This window comes from Eubalaena glacialis, chromosome 5, assembly GCF_028564815.1.
Source record: "Eubalaena glacialis isolate mEubGla1 chromosome 5, mEubGla1.1.hap2.+ XY, whole genome shotgun sequence".
NCBI lineage: Eukaryota > Metazoa > Chordata > Mammalia > Artiodactyla > Balaenidae > Eubalaena > Eubalaena glacialis.
Window position 1 is genome coordinate 29,998,453 of NC_083720.1, and position 23,992 is coordinate 30,022,444.

Genomic DNA, 23,992 nt, shown 5'->3' on the forward strand with positions numbered 1-23,992 from the left:
GAACTAGAGAAAGAAGAACAAACAAAACCCAAAGTTAGCAGAAGGAAAGAAATCATCAAGATCAGAGCAGAAATAAATGAAATAGAAACAAAGAAAACAGTAGCAAAGATCAATAAAACTAAAAGCTGGTTCTTTGAGAAGGTAAAGAAAATTGATAAACCATTAGCCAGACTCATCAAGAAAAAGAGGGACAGGATTCAAATCAATAAAATTAGAAATGAAAAAGGAGAAGTTACAACAGACACCGCAGAAATACAAAGCATCCTAAGAGGCTACTACAAGCAATTCTATGCCTATAAAATGGACAATCTGGAAGAAATGGACAAATTCTTAGAAATGCACAACCTGCCGAGACTGAACCAGGAAGAAATAGAAAATATGAACAGACCAATCACAGGTAATGAAATTGAAACTGTGATTAAAAATCTTCCCACAAACAAAAGTCCAGGACCAGATGACTTCACAGGTGAATTCTATCAAACATTTAGAGAAGAGCTAACACCCATCCGTCTCTAAACTCTTCTAAAAAGTTGAAGAGGAAGGAAAACATCCAAACTCATTCTATGAGGCCTCCATCACCCTGATACCAAAACCAGACAAAGGTACTACAAAAAAAGAAAATTACAGACCAATATCACTGATGAATACAGATGCGAAAATCCTCAAGAAAATACTAGCAAACAGAATCCAACAACACATTAAAAGGTTCATACACCATGATCAAGTGGGGTTTATCCCAGGGATGCAAGGATTCTTCAATATACACAAATCAATCAATGTGATACACCATATGAACAAATTGAAGAATAAAAACCATATGATCATCTCAGTAGATGCAGAAAAAGCTTTTGACAAAATTCAACACCCATTTATGATAAAAACTCTCCAGAAAGTGGGCATAGAGGGAACCTACCTCAACATAATAAAGGCCATATATGATAAACCCACAGCAAACATCATTCTTAATGGTGGAAAACTGAAAGCATTTCCTCTAAGATCAGGAACAAGACAAGGATGTCCACTCTCACCACTATTATTCAACATAGTTTTGGAAGTCCTAGCCATGGCAATCAGAGAAGAAAAAGAAATAAAAGTAATACAAATCAGAAAAGAAGAAGTAAAACTGTCACTGTTTGCACATGACATGATACTATACATAGAGAATCCTAAAGATGCCACCAGAAAACTACTAGAGCTAATCAATGAATTTGGTAAAGTTGCAGGATACAAAATTAATGCACAGAAATCTCTTGCATTCCTGTACACTAATGATGAAAAATCTGAAAGAGAAATTAAGGAAACACTCCCATTCACCATTGTAACAAAAAGAATAAAATACCTAGGAATAAACCTACCTAAGGAGACAAAAGACCTGTATGCAGAAAACTCTTAAGACACTGATTAAAGAAATTAAAGATGATACCAACAGATGGAGAGATATACCATGTTCTTGGATTGGAAGAATCAACATTGTGAAAATGACTATACTACCCAAAGCAATCTACAGATTCAATGCAATCCCTATCAAATTACCAATTGCATTTTTTACAGAACTAGAACAAAAAATCTTAAAATTTCTATGGAGACACAAAAGACCCCGAATATCCAAAGCAGTCTTGAGGGAAAAAAACGGAGCTGGAGGAATCAGACTCCTTGGATTCAGACTATACTACAAAGCTACAGTAATCAAAACAATATGGTACTGGCACAAAGACAGAAATATAAATCAATGGAACAGGATAGAAAGCCCAGAGAGAAACCCACGCACCTATGGTCAACTAATCTATGACAAAGGAGGCAAGGATATACGATGGAGAAAAGACAGCCTGTTCAATAAGTGGTGCTGGGAAAACTGGACAGCTACATGTAAAAGAATGAAATTAGAACACTCCCTAACACCATACACAAAAATAAACTCAAAATTGATTAGAGACCTAAATGTAAGACCAGACACCATAAAACTCTTAGAGAAAAACATAGGAAGAAAACTCTTTGACATAAATCACAGCAAGATCTTTTTTGATCCACCTCCTAGAATAATGGAAATAAAAACAAAAAGAAATAAATGGGACCTAATGAAACTTAAGCTTTTGCACAGTGAAGGAAACCATAAACAAGACGAAAAGACAACCCTCACAATGGGAGAAAATATTTTCAAAGGAATCAATGGACAAAGGATTAATCTCCAAAATATATAAACAGTTCATGCAGCTCAATATTAAAAAAACAACCAAATCCAAATATGGGCAGAAGACCTAAATAGATATTTCTCCAAAGAAGACATACAGATGGCCAAGAAGCACATGAAAAGCTGCTTAACATCACTAATTATTAGAGAAATGCAAATCAGAACTACAATGAGGTATCACCTCACACCAGTTAGAATGGCATTATCAGAAAATCTATAAACAACAAATGCTGGAGAGGGTGTGGAGAAAAGGGAACCCTCTTGCACTGTTGGTGGGAATGTAAATTGATACAGCCTCTATGAACAGTATGGAGGTTCCTTAAAGAACTAAAAATAGAATTACCGTATGACCCAGCAATCCCACTACTGGGCATATACCCTGAGAAAACCATAATTCAAAAAGACACATGCAACCCAGTGTTCATTGCAGCAGTATTTACAATAGCCAGGTCATGGAAGCAACCTAAATGCCCATCGACAGACGAATGGATAAAGAAGATGTGGTACATATATACAATGGAATATTACTCAGCCATAAAAAGCAACGAAATTGGGTCATTTTTAGAGACGTGGATGCATCTAGAGACTGTCATACAGAGTGAAGTAAGTCAGAAAGAGAAAAACAAATATCATGTATTAACGCGTATATGTGGAACATAGAAAATGGTACAGATGAACCGGTTTGCAGAGCAGAAATTGAGACACAGAAATAGAGAAAAAACGTATGGACACCAAGTGGAGAAAGCAGCATGGTGTGGGGGTTGTGGTGTGATGAATTGGGAGATTGGGATTGACATGTATACACTGATGTGCATAGAATGGATGACTAATAAGAAAAAATTAATTAATTTAAAAAAATGTCCTGCACGAGGATGTTTATAGTAGCTTTATTCGTAATTGCCAACACTTGGAAGCACCAAGATGTCTTTCATGTACCAGATAAACTGTGGGCAATGGACTATTACACAGTGCTAAAAAGAAAGAAACTATGAAACCATGAAAAAACAAGGAGGAACCTTAAATGCATATTATCAGTATTAAGTGAAAGAAACGAATCTGAAAGGGCTACACACTGTATGATTCCAACTATTTCACATTTTGGAAGAGTAAAAAAGATGGAGACAATAAAGAGATCAGTGGATGACAGGCTGGGGTGTGAGAGGTGGAGAGATGAATAGGTAGAGCATAGAGGATTTTTAGGGCAGTGAAAATACTCTGTATGATATAGTAATGATGGATATATGCATACACCTTTAGCCATATTTTCTCAGAAGTGAAGAACAGCAGAAAGATCCAATAATTTAAAGGATGAGTTTCTAAAAAGCATCCCTTGGAAGATATTCAAGATGGCAGAGGAGTAAGACGTCGAGATCACCTTTCTCCCCACAAATACATCAAAAATACATCTACATGTGGAACAACTCCTACAGAACACGTACTGAATGCTGGCAGAAGACCTCAGACTTACCAAAAGGCAAGAAACTCCCTACATACCTGGGTAGGGCAAAAGGAAAAACAGAGACAAAAGAATAGGGATGGGACCTGCACCTCAGTGAGGGAGCTGTGAAGGAGGAAAAGTTCCACACACTAGGAAGCCCCTTCACTGGTGGAGATGGGGGGTGGGCGGGGGGGACGCTTCGGAGCCATGGAGGAGAGCGCAGCAACAGGGGTGCGGAGGGCAAAGTGGAGAGATTCCCTCACAGAGGATCGGTGCCAACCAGCACTCACCAGCCTGAGAGGCTTGTCTGCTCACCCACCGGGTCGGGTGGGAGCTGGGAGCTGAGGCTCGGGCTTCGGAGGTCAGATCCCAGGGAGAGGACTGGGGTTGGCTGCATGAACACAGCCTGAAGGTGGCTAGTGCACCACAGCCAGCAGGGAGAGAGTCTGGGAAAAAGTCTGGAACTGCCTAAGAGGCAAGAGACCATTGTTTTGGGGTGCACGAGGAGAGGGGATTCAGAGCACCGCCTAAATGAGCTCCAGAGATGGGCGTGAACTGTGGCTATCAGCGCAGACACAAGAGACAGGCATGAGACGCTAAGGCTGATGCTGCAGCCACCAAGAATCCTGTGTGCAAGCACAGGTAACTATCCACACCTCCCCTCCCAGGAGCCTGTGCAGCCCACCACTGCCAGGGTCCTGTCATCCAGGGACAGCTTCCCCAGGAGAACACATGGCATGCCTCAGGCTGGTGCAATGTCACACCGACCTCTGTCACCGCAGGCTCACCCCGCATTCCGTACCCTTCCCTCCCCCCGGCCTGAGTGAGCCAGAGCCCCCTAATCAGCTGCTATTTTAGCCCCGTCCTGTCTGGGCAAAGAACAGGCACCCTCAGGCAACCTACATGCAGAGGTGGGTCCAAATCCAAAGCTGAACCCCAGGAGCTGTGCAAATAAAGAAGAGAAAGGGAAATTTCTCCCAGCAGCCTCAGGAGCAGTGGATGAAATCTCCACAATCAACTTGATGTACCCTGCATCTGTGGAATACCTGAATAGACAACGAATCATCCCAAAATTGAGGTGGTGGACTTTGGGAGCAACTGCAGACTTGGGGTTTGCTTTCTGCATCAAATTTGTTTCTGATTTTATGTTTATCTCAATTTAGTATTTAGAGCTTATTATCACTGGTAGATTGGTTTGTTGATTTGGTTGCACTCTTCCTTTTTTCTTTATATGTATATATATTATTCTCCTTTTTCTCTTTTTGTGAGTGTGTATGTGTATGCTGCTTTGTGTGATTTTGTCTGTATAGCTTTTCTTTGATGGTTTGTCCTAGGGTTCTGTCTGTCTGTGTTTTTTTTTTTTTTTTTTTCATATAGTTTTTAGCACTTGTTATCATTGGTGGATTTGTTTTTTTGGGTTTGGTTACTCTCTTTTTTATTACATTTTTAATTTTTATTTTTAATAATATATTTTTTATATTTTATTTTAGTAACTTTATTTTTTTAAATTTTTTTCCTTTCTTTCTTTCTTTCTTTTCTCCCTTTTCTTCTGAGCCAAGTAGCTGACAGGGTCTTGGTGCTCCGGCTGGGTGTCAGGCCTGAGCCTCTGAGGTGGGAGAGCCGAGTTCAGGACATTGGTCCACCAGAGACTGCACGGCCCACATAATATCAAAGGGCAAAAGCTCTCCCAGAGATATCCATCTAAGCGCTAAGACCTAGCTCCACTCAACAACCAGCAAGCGACAGTGCTGGACACCCTATGCCAGACAACTAGCAGGACAGGAACACAACCCCACCCATTAGCAGAGAGGCTGCCTAAAATCATAATAAGTTCACAGACACACGAAAACACACCACCAGACGTGGTCCTGCCCACCAGAAAGACAAGATCCAGCCTCATCCACCAGAACAGAGGCACCAGTCCCCTTCACCAGGAAGCCTACACAAACCACTGAACCAACCTTACCCACGGGGGACAGACACCAAAAACAATGTGAACTACGAACCTGCAGCTTGTGAAAAGGAGACCCTAAATACAGTAAGTTAAGCAACATGAGAAGACAGAAATACGCAGCAGATTAAGGAGCAAGGTAAAAACCCACCAGACCAAACAAATGAAGAGGAAATAGGCAGCCTACCTGAAAAAGAATTCAGGGTAATGATAGTAAAGATGATCCAAAATCTTGGAAATAGAATGGAGAAAATACAAGAAACGTTTAACAAAGACCTACAAGAACTAAAAAGCAAACAAATGATGAACAACACAATAAATGAAATTAAAAATTCTCTAGAAGGAATCAATAGCAGAATAACTGAGGCAGAAGAATGGATATGCCCTGGAAGATAAAATAGTGGAAATAACTGCCACAGGGCAGAATAAAGAAAAAAGAATGAAAAGAATTGAGGACAGTCTCAGAGACCTCTGGGACAACATTTAACACACCAACATTCGAATTATAGGGGTCCCAGAAGAAGAAGAGGAAAAAAAAGGACTGAGAAAATATTTGAAGAGATTATAGTTGAAAACTTCCCTAATATGGGAAAAGAAATAGTCAATAAAGTCCAGGAAGCACAGAGAGTCCAATACAGGATAAATCCAAGGAGAAACATGCCAAGACACATATTAATCAAACTATCAAAAATTAAATACAAAGAAAAAATATTAAAAGCAACAAGGGAAAAGCAACAAATAACATACAAGGGGATCCACATAAGGTTAACAGCTGATCTTTCAGCAGAAACTTGCAAGCCAGAGGGAGTGGCAGGACATACTTAAAGTGATGAAAGGGAAGAACCTACAACCAAGATTACTCTACCCAGCAAGGATCTCATTCAGATTCGATGGAGAAATCAAAAGCTTTACAGAGAAGCAAAGGCTAAGGGAATTCAGCACCACCAAACCAGCTCTACAAAAAATGCTAAAGGAATTTCTCTAAGTGGGAAACACAAGAGAAGAAAAGGACCTACAAAAGCAAACCCAAAACAATTATGAAAATGGTAATAGGAACATACATATCAATAATTACTTTAAACGGGAATGGATTAAATGCTCCAACCAAAAGACACAGACTTGCTGAATGGATACAAAAACAAGACCCGTATATATGCTGTCTACAAGAGACCCACTTCAGACCTAGGGACACATACAGACTGAAAGTGAGGGGATGGAAAAAGGTATTCCATGCAAATGGAAATCAAAAGAAAGCTGGAGTAACAATTCTCATATCAGACAAAATAGAGTTTAAAATAAAGACTATTACAAGAGACAAAGAAGGACACTACATAATGATCAAGGGATCGATCCAAGAAGAAGATATGACAATTGTAAATATTTATGCACCCAACATAGAGCACCTCAATACATAAGGCATTGCTAACAGCAATAAAAGAGGAAATCGACAGTAACACAATAGTAGGGAACTTTAACACCCCACTTTCACCAATGGACAGATCACCCAAAATGAAAATAAATAAGGAAACACAAGCTTTAAATGATACATTAACAGGATGGACTTAATTGATATTTATTGGACATTCCATCCAAAAACAACAAAATACACTTTCTTCTCAAGTGCTCATGGAACATTCTCCAGGATAGATCATATCTTGGTTCACAAATGAAGCCTCGGTAAATTTAAGAAAATTGAAATCGTATCAGGTATCTTATCCGACCACAATGCTATGAGACTAGATATCAATTACAGGAAAATATCTGTAATACACAAACACATGGAGACTAAACAATACACTACTTAATAACCAAGAGATCACTGAAGAAATCAAAGAGGAAATCAAAAAATACCTAGAGACAAATGACAATGAAAACACGACGATCCAAAACCTATGGGATGCAGCAAAAGCAGTTCTAAGAGGGAAGTTTATAGCAATACAATCCTACCTCAAGAAACAAGAAACATCTTAAATAAACAACCTAACCTTAAACCTAAAGCAATTAGAGAAAGAAGAACAAAAAAACCCCAAAGTTACCAAAAGGAAAGAAATTATAAAGATCAGATCAGAAATAAATGAAAAAAAATGAAGAAAACAATAGCAAAGATCAGTAAAATTAAATGCTGGTTCTTTGAGAAGATAAACAAAATTGATAAACCATTAGCCAGACTCATCAAGAAAAAGAGGGAGAAGATTCAAATCAATAGAATGATTAATGAAAAAGGAGAAGTAACAACTGACACTGCAGAAATACAAAGGATCATGAGAGATTACTACAAGCAACTATATGCCAATAAAATGGACAACCTGGAAGAAATGGACAAATTCTTAGAAATGCACAACCTTCCGAGACTGAACCAGAAAGAAATAGAAAATATGAACAGACCAATCACAAGCACTGAAATTGAGACTGTGATTAAAAATCTTCCAACAAACAAAAGTCCAGGACCAGATGGCTTCACAGGTGAATTCTATTGAATGTTTAGAGAAGAGCTAACACCTATCCTTCTCAAACTCTTCCAAAATATAGCAGAGGGAGGAGCACTCCCAAACTTATTCTATGAGGCCACCATCACTCTGATACCAAAACCAGACAAGATGTCACAAAGAAAGAAGACTACAGGCCAATATCACTGATGAACATAGATGCAAAAATCCTCAGCAAAATACTAGCAAAGAGAATCCAACAGCACATTAAAGGGATCATACGCCATGATCAAGTGGTGTTTATCCCAGGAATTCAAGGATTCTTCAGTATATGCAAATCAATTAATGTGATACACCATGTAACAAACTGAAGGATAAAAACCATATGATCATCTCAATAGATGCAGAAAAAGCTTTCAACAAAATTCAACACCCATTTTTGATAAAAACCCTCCAGAAAGTAAGTATAGAGGGAACTTACCTCAACATAATAAAGGCCATATATGACAAACCCACAGCCAGCATCGTTCTCAGTGGTGAAAAACTGAAACCATTTCTACTAAGATGAGGAAAAAGACAAGGTTGCCCACTCTCACCACTAGTATTTAAAATAGTTTTGGAAGTTTTAGCCACAGCAATCAGAGAAGAAAATGAAATGAAAGGAATCCAAATCGGAAAAGAAGAAGTAAAACTGTCACTGTTTGCAGATGACATGCTTCTATACATAGAGAATCCTAAAGATGCTACCAGAAAACTACTAGAGCTAATCAGTGAATTTGGTAGAGTAGCAGGATACAAAATTAATGCACAGAAATCTCTTGCATTCCTATACAATAATGATGAAAAATCTGAAAGAGAAATTAAGGAAACACTCCCATTTACCATTGCAAGAAAAAAGAATAAAATACCTAGGAATAAACCTACCTAAGGAGACAAAAGACCTGTATGCAGAAAACTGTAAGGCACTAATGAAAGAAATTAAAGATGATACAAACAGATGGAGAGACATACAATGTTCTTGGATTGGAAGAATCAACCTTGTGAAAATGACTATACTACCCAAAGCAATCTACAGATTCAATGCAATCCCTATCAAACTACCAATGGCATTTTTCACAGAACTAGAACAAAAAATTTCACAATTTGTATGTAAACAGAAGAGACCCCGAATAACCAAAGCAATCTTGAGAAAGAAAAACAGAGCTGGAGGATCAGGCCCCCTGACTTCAGACTATATTACAAAGCTCCAGCAATCAAGACAGTATGGTACTGGCACAAAAACAGGAATATAGATCAATGGAACAGGATAGAAATCCTAGACATAAACCTATGCACATATCGTCACCTTATCTTTGATAAAGGAGGCAAGAATATACAATGGAGAAAAGACAGCCTCTTCAATAAGTGGTGCTGGGAAAATTGGACAGCTCCATGTAAAAGAATGAAATTAAAACACTGCCTAGCACCATACACAAAAATAAACTCAAAATGGATTAAAGACCTAAATATAAGGCCGGACACTATAAAACTCTTAGTGGAAAACATAGGCAGAACACTCTATGTCATAAATCACAGCAAGATCCTTTTTGACCCACCTCGTAGAGAAATGGAAATAAAAACAAAAATAAACAAATGGGACCTAATGAAACTTAAAAGCTTTTTCACAGCAAAGGAAAGCATAAGCAAGATGAAAAGGCAACTTTCAGAATGGGAGAAGATATTTGCAAATGAAGCAACTGACAAAGGACTAATCTCCAAAATATACAAGCAGCTCATGCAGCTCAATATCAAAAAAAAAAAAACCCAATCCAAAAATGGGCAGAAGACTTAAGTAGACATTTCTCCAAAGAAGATATACAGATTGACAGCAAACACATGAAAGGATACTCCACATCACTAATCATTAGAGAAATGCAAATCAAAACTACAATGAGGTATCACCTCACACCGGTCAGAATGGGCATCATCAAAAAATCTACTAACAAATGCTGGAGAGCATGGGGAGAAAAGGGAACCCTATTGCACTGTTGGTGGGAATGTAAATTGATACAGCTACTATGGAGAACAGTATGGAGGTTCCTTAAAAAACTAAAAATAGAACTACCGTACGACCCAGCAATCCCACTACTGGGCATATACCCTGAGAAAACCATAATTCAAAAAGGGTCATGTACTACAATGTTCATTGCAACACTATTTAGAATAGTCAGGACATGGAAGCAATCTAAGTGTCCATTGAGAGATGAATGGATAAAGAAGATGTTGCACATATATACAATGGAATATTACTCAGCCATAAAAAGAAACGAAATTGAGTTATTTGCAGTGAGGTGGGTGGAGCTAGAGACTGTCATACAGAGTGAAGTAAGTCAGAAAGAGAAAAAGAAATATCATATGCTAACACATATATATATGGAATCTTAAAAAAATGGTTTTGAAGAAAGTAGGGGCAGGGCAGGAATAAAGATGCAGATGTAAAGAATGGACTTAAGGACATGCGGAGGGGGAAGGGTAAGCTGGGATGAAGTGAGAGAGTGGCATGGGCATGTATACACTACCAAATGTAAAATAGATAGCTAGTGGGAAACAGCCGTATGGCACAGGGAGATCAGCTTGCTGCTTTGTGTCCACCTAGAGGGGTGGGATAGGGAGGGTGGGAGGGAGATGCAAGAGTGAGGAGAAATGGGAATATATGTGTATGTATAGCTGATTCACTTTGTTATACAGCAGAAACTAACACACCATTGTAAAGCAATTATACTCCAATAAAGATGTTAGAAAACAAAAACACTGTAGTGCTTCAATATGGCATAATGGTAAGCTTTAACAAATAAAATGGTAGTTTTTGAATCAAAAAAAATATATATATATAACCACATTAAATCGTGAATATTAAAGCGCATGCAAAGATGCTCAACATCACTAATCATGAGAGAAATGCAAATCAAAACCACAATGAGGTATCACATCACACCAGTCAGAATGGCCATTATCAAAAAATCTACAAACAATAAATGCTGGAGAGGGTGTGGAGAAAAGGGAACCCTCCTGCACTATTGGTGGGAATGTAAATTGATACAGCCACTATGGAGATTCCTTAAAAAACTAAAAATAGAACTACCATATGACCCAGCAATCCCACTACTGGGCATATACCCTGAGAAAACCATAATTCAAAAAGAGTCATGTACCAAAATGTGCATTGCAGCTCTATTTACAATAGCCAAGACATGGAAGCAACCTAAATGTCCTTCAACAGATGAATGGATAAAGAAGATGTGGCAAATATATACAATGGAATATTACTCAGCCATAAAAAGACACCAAACTGAGTTATTTGTAATGAGGTGGATGGACCTAGAGGTTGTCATACAGAGTGAAGTTAAGTCAGAAAGAGAAAAACAAATATCATATGCTAACGCACATATATGGAATCTAAAAAAAAACGGTACTGATGAACCTAGCGTCAGGACAGGAATAAAGACGCAGACGTAGAGAACGGACTTGAGGATACGGGGTGTGGGGGGGGAAGGGGAAGCTGGGATGAAATGAGAGAGCAACGCTGACATATATACACTATGAAATGTGAAATGGATGGCTCGTGGGAAGCTGCAGCATAGCACAGGGAGATCAGGTTGATGCTTTGTGATGATCTAGAGGGGTGGGATAGAGAGGGTGGGAGGGAGGCCCAAGAGGGAGGGGATATGGGGATATGTGTATACGTATACCTGATTTACTTTGTTGTACAGCAGAAACTAACACAACGTTGTAAAGCAATTATACTCCAATAAAGATATTTAAAAAATAAATAAATAAAAATAAAAAGCATCCCTTAAATTACTATCGCTGACTCACTGTTCTCCCAAACTACTGGGTGATTGACATTCTTGCTTTATTTGCCTAAGTAAAGATGTGTTCATCTTCATCTCCAAAGGCTACAAAATTCACTCATATATCATCCCCTTTCTTTTAAAGTTTGTTTTGTTTTGTTTTATTTATTTATTTATTTTTCCTTTCTAGAAGAAGTGATACACTTCCTCACCGCCCTCCTGTTCTCTTTGTGAACAACATGCGTTTTCCAAGAAGTTAAGTGAAACTAAGGATCCAGTTCGTGGCCACTGAACAGAGCGAAGGTAATTGCCCCCTATGAAATCAAAACTATCACGTTCATATAGCATTGTCATGTTGTAAACTGAGATTCTCAGAATTTCCACCACATCTGTTCTCTTCTGTTAAAAACTTCAGAAAGGGTAGTTCCTCTTGCCTCACTCTGCTGTTGTGTACACACTCTGTACTTTTGTGTTGCACGTAATATTTGGAGAGTGAAAGAGGGTTGAAAAAGAGGAAGAAGAGATAACAGTGAGGTCTCCCACCTTAGGTGGAGCAATGGGAAGGAGAAAGACTATGTGCTTTTTCTGTCAATATGTTCTCATTGCCCATGCTGGTAGATTGACTCCCTTCAATCAGAGTGCTTCTGAGACAATATAATCAGGTTTTTCTTACTCTCCATATTTCTATTGTTGGCAGCAACAGGAATGCAGTGTCCTTAAATAGGATTGGTGTTAGTGTACATTCAATCCAAATAAAAGCAATGCCTGCCTTTCTTGTTTCTGAGAAACTCAACACCACAGAGAAGTATGTTCTGTCTTTACAGTCTGGCCAGTCTGCAGATCACATGTGATCGATGACCCTTATTTTGTTGTATAATCCATCATATTTTATGACCACTGCTTTGATCAACTGAGCTAAGCAATCACAGAATATATAGATACAGCCTGTTAACCTTGTAACATTATTAGCCAAAGCATATCTATGTGTCCTATCTGCCATATATCAGAAACATTTTTATTTTAAAGATTACTTTCTATGGGCTTTGCTAGAAGTTGCTAACTCCCCTCCATCATTTGCTGAGCCTCAGCACTTCTGTCCATGACAAAATTCAGTAAATTACTCCTGAATTGTCATTGCTTTGTAATAATTACTATCGTTCTAGTTTACATGCTTGCTTTACTGAGGTGATTTTTTTAAAGCATGTGATAACCATATTGAAATAGCATGGGGTGAGGAAGGAGATATGCATGCATACTGTTTCTTCTTCTTACTTTCTAAAAAGTCATATATGCCTTTATTATTCAAAGACTCTATTAAAGGTTAAATATAAAGGTTTTTATATAAGCTTTATATATATATATATACATATATATAAAGCTTGTATATATATATATATATATATATATATATAGGAAGTTTGTAAGGCTTCAAGAACCTAACTTGAATGCATATATTTAGTTTTTAAAGATACTAAGTTCCCTAAGTGAATTAAATTACCTAGATATACCACTGTTGGATACAATTTTTAAAATTTATTTATTTTTGGCCACACTGCACAGCTTCTGGGATCTTAGCTCCCCGACCAGGGATTGAACCCATGCCCCCTGCATTGGAAGCATGGAGTCTTAACCACTGGACTGCCAGGGAGGTCCCTGGGTACTATTAGTCATAACTCAAAGCACTGCATCTATTGAGCTAGTGTCAGGTGTAAAATCTGTGCTTTCTGAAGCTTATATGCAGCTGATTATTCTTTTGGGAGGTGTGATACATCTTACATCTGCTTTATCACTGTTGTTGTTGTTGCCTTTCTCTTACCATATGATAACCTACTGTAAAGAACGCTTTTAGAGTTGTTAATATTGTCCTTTTAATTAAGGGTCTCCAGGAATTTGAGAGATGGAATTTAAGTCCACGAGAATTTATTCTAATTGGTTGCTGTCACTTCTTTTATGTGTAATCATTATGATTAAATATTAGTCTTACTGGATACTTAAAAATTCCCAGGTAATGTGATAAGCACTTACCATGCAATGTCTCACTCTACACAACAATTCTATGAATCTGGCACTATTAATAATAATAAAATATAATGTTTTACATCACTGATGATATCTTTACCCCAATCCTTTCATTAGCCCAGTTTTCACAATTATAAAGTCCAAAGAGCTCTGAAAATCAAAAGTTTTTTTATATGTTCTAAGCAAACTAATTTGTCAGTAACATCTGACCTGAACTGATAGTTTTTAAAAATAATTTTTATTTTTCTCACTAAAACATATTGCTGCAGAAATATTACTGTTTGATTATAATGTGCTGCCCCAGAGCCCACTGTAGTTACTCAATGATACTCAATATTCGTACCGTATTACCGTTCACAAATCTGAAAATTTCTGACTTCCAACATACAACTAGACACAAAGGTTTTAGGTAAGGATTGTAGACTTCTATTTCAAATTTTAGAGTTTGAAGAGTTTTAAAAATAAACTTCCTCATTGTGTACATTGTGTGCATGAGAAAAATGTGTGCATGAGAAAAATGTGTTCATGAGAAAAATGAAGTAAGACAAAACTGACACTAAACTTCAGCGCAAAGTTTGTTTTTTACTATATCATACTGCTTCTTTTCTCTACTCCTAAGAATGAAACCTGACTTTCCCTAGCTACAAAATAGAGATAACAACAGTACCTATCTGATAATGTGAGCAGTTCATAAGCTAATGCGTAAGCAATTCTTGACACATAATAGCTCTGTGTGTCCCATCAAGAACATTAGTATCATTAGAGATAATACATTGAATGATTAACCTCTGTAATTTTCTTTGTCTGCACTTCCTTATATGTGGGTGGTATCCACATTACCATTAGGAATACTAGGAGAATGAAGGGGGAAAAAATAGAAGTTAAGTTTTTGAAGTCCAGAATAGGCTTTTGATGCCTACACAATAAATTTGAAAGCCAAAATGTTTTGATTTGCAAGAGCCTGGTTGAAAAGGATTTTAGCAATAAAAACAGAAGGCAAGGAAAAAAGCAAACCACAACGTTTATGCTGTAACAATAGATTGGAAAGAGACTGGAGGGACGTCCAGAGGGCTCTGTCTCAATAAACTGGTACCCCAGGAGAGGGGTACTAAGATTGAAGGGGCAAGGCTCTGGAAGGGTGTCTTAAAGTCTGAGGTGAAGGCACTGAACTTGGGAAGACCATGTGAACAGAAAGGAATCAGATTGAACAGATGCTACCCACCACTACCACCATCACCCTAGTCAGAAGCCCAGCCAGTGCCTACAGGGTTCCCACCACCACCTGGCAGCCCTGCAGGTCTGCTGTGTCCTGCGTCCATGTTTTTGTTGTCCTTGTCTGCTGAGCATCTTCCATTGACAAAGGTGACCAAACATCCATGTTTGCCCAGAATGTCCCAGGAATGTAAGTCTGTTGCTTATCTGCTTACACCTCTTATGCCAGCATAATTAATAACACCTTCTCTATTATTTATATTTTATAAGTGATAAAAATGTATGATCACTCTCCCCATTGACAACAGTCTGCCTTTCCACTGCCGATCATCCAGCAGAGTTAGCACCTGTTCATCTCTTGAGGTTTTTCTATCTTATCTCTACTGTTCCAAACAGACACACCCCTTTAAATGGCTCAGGACCCTTGCAGGGCCCCCTAAAGCAGAAGATGAGATCTTTGGCACTCAAAAATGGCATGATCAGCAGAGACCTTAAAACACAGTTGGGTGACACTGGACAGTGGTGACCACTTCTGTTTCACATCTCAATTGAAGTACAGATACCTTAGCATATTTCACTCCCTTCAGGGCTTAGCATCCTCCTTGTGCACATAGTATGTGCTCAACAAAGACTGATAAAACATTCTGATTGGAGGAACCCTCAATTTTATTATCAGTGCTGATGTAGCCAGGATGAGAAAGAGAAAAGAACTTGATATTGTTTTTAATTCTATAAATGCGTGTTTAAGGTACATGGTTGATATTACAGGAGGTCATCAATGTGTTTAATTTTTTATAAGTTTATGTTCTTCTAAATATTCTTCCAGCAGTAGGCAGAAATTTGGGGAGGGGGAATACTTAGTAGAAAAGAATAGTGATACTTTGGGGGTTTTTTCAACTTTTTTTTGTGACTGCTTTATCACAAGAATGTGATATATTCTTCCTAAATTTTAGATTGTCCCTTATCCATAGATAAATTATTATAAATATGCAGAACCTTGGCTTGAAGTTTGGGTGACTAAGGACTGTAATTTTGCTGTGGCTTTGAAGTTTCACAATGTGTTCAGAACTTTGAGTTCCAGAGCTCAGCTGCCATGAGGTGTTGTTTGAGAAGAAACCCAGCATCGTCACTTAGGTTACACAAAACATTTGTTGGCAGCTTACTTCTCATTTAACTCAAAATTTGAGTTGTTTGATGCTTGGTGATTATCATTCCTGCAGTAGAATTTTTCAAAACAAATAATAAACATTAAAAAATCTAACTTACCTCATAGAATTTTATATTCTTTTTTATTAATATTATTTTTGTAAATTTAAATAAAGAATAAGGATCATTAGCAATCTTCTATGGCTTCCTGAATTAAATACATTCCTTCAGGGAAGATTAAGAGACCTTAATTTAGAATAGTCCTTCCAGTAAAGAAAGAAATTTTGTAAAAATTCATTAAAATGTTATAAAAATCAAACTCATTTTGAAAACTTGGCATCAAAAAGACCACAAATAACAAATGCTGGAGAGGGTGTGGAGAAAAGGGAACCCTTGTACACTGTCAGTGGGAATATAAATTGGTGCAGCCACCATGGAAAACAGTATGGAAGTTTCCCAAAAAACTAAAAATATAACTACCATACGACCCAGCAATTCCACTGCTGGGTATACATCCAAAGAAAACAGAAACATTAATTCAAAAAGGTATATGGATTGGGTTGTTTGTTTTTTTGATATTGAGCTACATGAGCTGCTTGTATATTTTGGAGATTAATCCTTTGTCAGTTGCTTTGTTTGCAAATATCTTCTCCCATTTTGAGGGTTGTCTTTTCGTCTTGTTTATGGTTTCCTTTGCTGTGCAAAAGCTTTTAAGTTTCATTAGGTCCCATTTGTTTATTTTTGTTTTTATTTCCGTTTCTCTAAGAGGTGGGTCAAAAAGGATCTTGCTCTGATTTGGGATATGGGGATATATGTATACATATAGCTGATTCACTTTGTTATACAGCAGAAACTAACACAACACTGTGAAGCAATTATACTCCAATAAAGATGTTAAAAAAAAAAAGGTATATGCACTGCAGTGTTCATAGTAACATATTTACAATAGCTAAGATATGGAAGCAAACTAAGTGTCCATCAACAAATGAATGGAGACGATGTGGTGTATGTATATATACAATGAAATACTACTCAGCCAACAAATAATGAAATTTTGACATTTGCAACAACATGGATGGACTTGGAGTGTATTATACTTAGTGAAATAAGTCAGACAGAGAGAGACAAATACTGTATGATATCACTTATGTGTGGAATCTGAAAAATAAATCAAACTAATGAATATAACAAAAAAGAAACAGACTCACAGATATAGAGAACAAACTAGTGGTTACCAGTGGAGAGGGGGAGGGGAGGGACAAAATACAGGTAAGGGATTAAGAGGTACAAACAGCTGTGTGTAATATAAATAAGCTATAAGGACATTGTACAGCCCTGGGAATATAGCCAATATTTTATAATAACTATGAATGGAGTATAACCTTTAAAAGTTGTGAATTACTATGTTGCACATCTGAACTTTATTGTTAACCAACTATACCTCAATAAAAAAATGTAATGCAACTAATATTCAAGAAAGGAAATAAGCAGAGTTAAGTCTTTTGAGCTACCTTCCAAACTTGGTTACCTTTTTTCCTAACAATTTTTTAGGGTTGGGTCCTCTAATCTTCATGAGCAACAAGGACATTTTAAGCATAGTGAATGGTTCAAGTACTAATATCTGCTACTCCAGGTAAACAGTTAAGAAGAACATAAGCCTCGATTCAGTATTTACTGATATAAAGGATTCTTGCCAGAATGGTGAGTTCAGTCAGGGTATTATAGATTTTTGGACTGCACAGTATAATCTGACTATGAATAGCAGATGATAAATATACCAGAATAATACTGTCAGAAACAGAGTGGATAAGAATGGTTTTTTGATTCATGAAATTTCTACTAAAATTGTTGTATTACACAAAAAGTAACAAGCTTAATCTTTTTTTTTAGCTGAACAAGTAATATAGAGATTTTGGCTCCAGATCATGCGGTATATTGATGCTTTAATGTACCCCCACTGCAAACAAACAGAAACGATAGTTGCAATGTAAAAGTGGAAAACCCACGAGACGTATCAGGGCTTCAAACAATATAAGCATCTCCGTGGAGTTGATAAAGGCACAAAGCAGTTGGCAGGAACTAAAGCTATTCGGTTATTGGGCTCTGGTTTTTGAAGGAATTAGCAACAAGTTCCTGGAGGTTAGAACAAGGTCATGCTTTGGAAATTATTTTTTTAAACTCTGACTACTATTTCTGATTGTTTTATCATAGTTTTCTGTTTTTATTTTATGGTGATCATATCTTCTTGAATCTCTGAGTGTAATAATTAAAGGTTGTGTTGTCAGAATGTTTAATTTTTTATGGCTTATTTTTTGTTTCCCTAACTATTCTTATTTACTCACACTGTGCTTTTCTGTTTGTCTTGGATTTTCTCTTTTATGTTGCTTGTTTTCCTCATATGCCTGTTTGTCTTAGGTTGTCTGTTTAGCTCTAAGAATGTAGTACTGTGAGACTGGTGTGGGTTCCCACCGATGTTACTTTCAAGTAGATATAAGTAGTGTGGTTTTCCTGTAATTCTCTCTGGAGTGGGAAATTGTACTGGAGCATTTGTGCTTGGGTGTTAAGGGCTAGATTTCAATTTGGAGTGAATGGGTAGGGAGCCAGTCAAATGCCAAAGAGGTGGAATTTACCTTGAATTGATATTCACATTAGATGCCTTTAAGTTCTCCTGCAAGGTTCTGTTCAGTTTTGAAGAAAAGAACCCCACAGGTTTTTGCAGTAGGGAAACTCTGGTTGCCTGTCTTCTGTAGATGGGGTGGAGGGAGGAGCATCTCTCCCATCCAGTGAGGTAAAGATATTTTTCAGAATATCACATTTCAAAACGTTTAGCAGGGTACATTGTTTGAAAAGAATCTGGAATTTGAGTCTCCACCACTTGCCAGTTGGGTGATCTTGAGCACATTAATTAAACTCATTATTTCAATTTTCTCATCTGTAAAGTGGGAGCGATGATTTCTTCCTTATAAAATTATATTGCAAAGATTATAATGTTTTATATATATAATATGTATCACAGAGGCAGACTAACCATTAGACAGCTTAGCAAGTGTTCAGGGCATGAGCAAAATGGGGGCCCCCAAAAAGAGAAAAATAATTAGGTAAAAGTATTTAGTTTTTCAAAAGAAAATTATTCAGTTCATCATTTTGATTTAAAAAAAGCTTATTTGTATTTTCTTACACTTTTTGAAAATGCTTTTGATACTTTGCTGTTGTCCTATGTTGAATTACGTATTGGAATGGCACCACAAACATCTCAGTACTTAGTTACTTGAAGGATATTCATCTCCCTCTGGTTTCCTCCTCTCCCTCTGGTCTTCATCTGGGACCCCACCCAAACACATACACCCAATCATTTTACTAAATTAAGCATGTGCAAATATTTAATACCTTTGTGCTGATATACTTAGGAGCTAGCTTTGGACTTATAGTGAATTTTCACCTTAAAATAATTCAAGACTATCCATTCCTATGGCTGTTTTGTTTGTTTATTTTTCACCTGGGTCCTTTCAGCTTACATTTTTCTATATTATTCAGTGTATCATCAGGCTCACAGAGCCTGGTGACTAACGGGCTTTTCTGGTCTGTTGTGTGAAAAAAAAAAAAAACTATTCAAAAAAATTATAAAATCACAAATGCATAGGTGGTAAATTTAAAATATATATAATGGTACTCACAGGTATCCCCTTATTTGATATCCTCATTACGGAGTCAAATTGATGTACAGCAAAGCACACCAGGTAAGTGCTCATGGGAACAGACTTCTGGAAAGTTGTTCGATTCCATTTATCATCCACCGACTCTTCTTTCTATTGAAAGCAAAAGATAATCTTTTATTTTTAAAAAGATCAATCATGGACAAGACAAACAAAAAATTACTCCAAACCTAGCTTTCCAGTCAGAAGTCCTTTGTCAAAGCTTAGGTGTAAAAAGAAATTTTACCCCTAACTGGCGATGTTGAAAAAAACTAGAGGAAAATTCATTTTATTTTTAGTCCTCTGAAAGAGTGATTGAACTATATACCATTTGAGGTTTCTCAGGGAGAAATACAACTTTGTGATATAAACTGGACAGGAGTTTATCTTTCTACATTAAACACACAATCCTGGCCATAATATTCTAGCAGGTACTATGGCCTCTTAATGAAGAAAAGGCTAGTGCTCAGTGCCTTGCACACAGGAAGAACTAAGCAGGTATTTGCTGATTTGACTATGTGCAAGAGGGCAATAGCTGTACCAGGCATAGCAGGATGTCAGGTTGTCTTTTCCATCTCTGGTTGTCTCCATCTGAGACCCAGGGTATGGTCACTAAAGTCACTGCTTTGGTTACCATGGAGAGAGAGAAGGATTGCATTACTTCATGCAACTACCGACCCCATCTGTCTGGTTTTCTGTCCATGCCAGCTTTGCCTTCCTCTCTCAGCCAGTCCTCAGTCCTAATACTTCATCCATGAATAGTTGCCTAATTCCTGCTACCCATTGTTTAAACATTTCCACATGCCCTGCAGCCACACAGTGAGTCACACTAAAGTGGAAAGCTTTAAAAAAGGATTAAGAGAGGGAGGCTAGACTAGAACTTGATGCATCATCGACAAGGCAAGCATGTTATGTGCACATGCTTATAGAGAAGAGTTGGAGCCCCAACAAAGTTACTCTATGATAAAAACCTAGTAGTAGTTTCGATCTCCTAAGGACCCAGATTATTCACCTTCTTCCAGGACTAGTTTCTGGAACTAGGTGAAAGTGAAGAAGTATATACTCTGCAAAACAAAAAGGTCATGTGAGGAAACCATAAACGGAAGTTAGTAAAGTTTGCATTCTTACTCCTCCCACCTTCATTTTCTCCGTTCCATGCCAAAAAATTCTGATGGCATTTTATTCTGATCCAGTCTTCTGGATTAGAGTGTCATAGTTTAGGTTTATCCTTTCCTCTTTCTTCTCCAATCAAAACCCAATTGCCCAGGTGTCTGACACCAGAAGAAAAGTTGATAAGCTTACACCAACAGTTTACTTTTTAACCTTCTTACAGCTTTGGTTTGCTTTTTCGAGGAATATTTGTAATTAAAGAGGATGAATTTCAGCGATGATATTTCACATAGTGGATCAGAAAGATGGGAGATGTAATGTAGGCACAGTGCTTTTCTGGTATTAGGTAGGTGACAATTATATCTAAGGATGAGCTTCACCCTTTTACGTGTCAAAGGTATAAGGGATAATAAACCTCAACCTTGAGGTAATGATGCTTTAGTTAACTGCGTTACCCATTCTGCAGATGAGGAGCAGTAACAGAGGAAAGAGTCATGTTAATAATTATACAAACAGAACTTATTGTAGCCTATTTTTTTTTTTTTAACATTTAATGAGTACTTCTTGTTCACTAGAATACCTATGGGCATGGTGTTTCCTGGAGTTGTGGCTATATTCCAATATTTAAGTGATGATTTTTTGTAGTAGCCCTATATTAAAAACTGGGTTTATATTCAACTGAAAACCAAGAATAGTAACTAGGCCCTTGAATATTTTTAAATCTGTAATTCCATTAGTTTGCCTTTAATTTGTCATGATTAGGGGCTTCTTTCATTTAAGCAGAACCCAGCTAATGTATGTCTACTGTATCCATTCTTGCTTAGAAAACCTAACATGGTGTTTTGACTGGAATGTGACATCTTGAATTAAAGATGTCTAGTACTCAAAGAAAAGAGATTGCCCAAATGTATTTTCAAGCCTCAAAATAAGCTATTAGAGCACATTTATTTTAGAATTCAGTAGGTTCTTTCATAGCAAAGCAGGTAATTTACCTGATATTATAAACAGACTATCTGCATAAATTAAAAAATTTAAAATACTCACCTCCACTGGCATATTTGAAAGTGCCTTATATTCTTTGGGGTGGACGATAGATATTGTATAAGTTGCCTTTTTGTTGGGCTCATCAAAACAAGGGAAGGATTTCCTGGCATCTGTTGGTTCATGATCAGTGGCTGCTATGCTCCTTAGAAATAAACACACAAACAAAGTATATGTTGCCTCTTCTGATAGCCCCTATGTTTCTATTCCTATAGAAAAGAATCAGCTATGTAATTATAACTACTGAATTTCTTAAAATGAGTTTCCATCCAGAAAACTATCAAATAGTTGTCAAAGTCTTTCCTGGAATTGTTAGGTTAACAAATAAATGAAAATTCAGAAACTGCTTCAGATATTTTATATGAGTAGTTAGGTATTTTGTTGCCATAACTAAAAATCTGTGAACTCTAAATGAGCAAAAATCAATCCAATTCTGAGCTATCACTCTTTCCATCCTAAAGCCATCAAGCAACAAGTAGATAAACACAAAGCCAAACTCAAAGGCTTGCTTGTACCTGTCCTTGTGAGTGTGAACAGCTGTGTCCTGTCATGGAGTAGAGGAGTGTATTCCAGAGTCCACAGCTCCTGTCCCTAATAGTACATTCTTTCTTACTTATGTTACACCAGGGACAACTCCCTTAGTTTTCATTTTCATGCAAAGTCAGTCCCTGAGCAATCTCCCAGTGAAGCAACCTTTGGCCAGGTGTAAAGTCCACTTTTGGAAAGAGACAGTATTCCTTTATGGCTCTAACTTAATGCTTATTAAGCTAAAATGTTAATGTTTAATGTTTCCATCATTTCAAAGAGGAAATTTTTTTTCTGACTAATTGCTCAAAAAAAATCAATGAATGTAAACTTTTTACATGTAGTTATATTACAGTAAGATATTGTACATTTGCTCATTAGAAGAGTAAGCAGAGTAAAAAGTGTAAAAGGAAAGAAATGTTGACTTATATTCATTAATAATTTGTGTAAGGAAAATATTTCATACTTCAGAATTCTCAGAGACTAAGGAAGGTATTTCATAAAGAATAACAAATTGTTACATTGTTCATTGATCCAATAAATATTAATTGAACCCCTTCCTACACACACACACACATATACACACATTTACCAGGCATTATTCTAGATTCTGAGGGAATAACAAAGAATAAATAAATAAATAGATAAATAAGGAGAGTGATAAGAGCTATATAGAAAATAAAACAGGGGAAGTGACAGAGAATGACTCAGGAAAAGTGGTGAGCAATATTAGGTAGAGTAGTCAGGGACAATCTCTTGGAGTAGGTGATGGTTTGCTGAGATCCGAATGATGAGAAAAACCCAGACAGGTGAAGATTAGGGAAAATGTGTTTCCTTAACAGAGGGAACAGCAAGTGCACAGTCTCTAAAGTGGAAAAGAATTTAATGTGGTTGAGGACCTGAAAGATGTCCAGTGTAGCTGAAGTACAGTGAACTGGAGGGACTAAGGGGTCAGCAGAGGCCATGGTAAGTGTCTTCATTTCATTTGGGTTCAAGGATGCATTATATACATTAACTTATCTAAAAAATAATATGTCATAGGTCAACATCCAACTACAAGAAATTAAAATATTTTTGAATTTCTTTTAAAAACCCTCTGGATACAAAAATTAGTTGTTAAAAACTCAGCCAAAAAAACTAAGCTGTAAAAAATAAAACTGGAAAAGGGCTGTCTTTTAGGACACTGTTGACTGAGGGGGACAACTTTCTGGGATGACTGAAAAACTCTATACCTTATGTATAGCTGGTTCATTTTGTTATAAAGCAGAAACTAACACACCATTGTAAAGCAATTATGCTCCAATAAAGATGTTAAAAAAGAAACTATACCTTTTTATGGGTGTGGTTAACAAAGATGTGTGCATTTGTCAAAATTCATTGAATTGTTCCCATTAGATGTGTGCATTTAATGTAT

At 37.1% G+C, this 23,992-nt stretch overlaps 1 protein-coding gene across 1 annotated transcript in view; it reads right to left on the reverse strand.

The window, feature by feature from the left end:
- The window catches only part of ENPEP (glutamyl aminopeptidase), a 104,539-nt gene that overhangs the window by 67,735 nt on the left and 12,812 nt on the right, over positions 1 to 23,992 (reverse strand). The window contains exons 2-3 of the mRNA XM_061192049.1: positions 22,057 to 22,198; positions 19,885 to 20,016 (exon numbers count right to left, since the gene is read on the reverse strand). Coding sequence (XP_061048032.1) covers positions 19,885 to 20,016; positions 22,057 to 22,198 — 274 coding nt within the window. The remainder of the gene's footprint in view (positions 1 to 19,884; positions 20,017 to 22,056; positions 22,199 to 23,992) is intronic.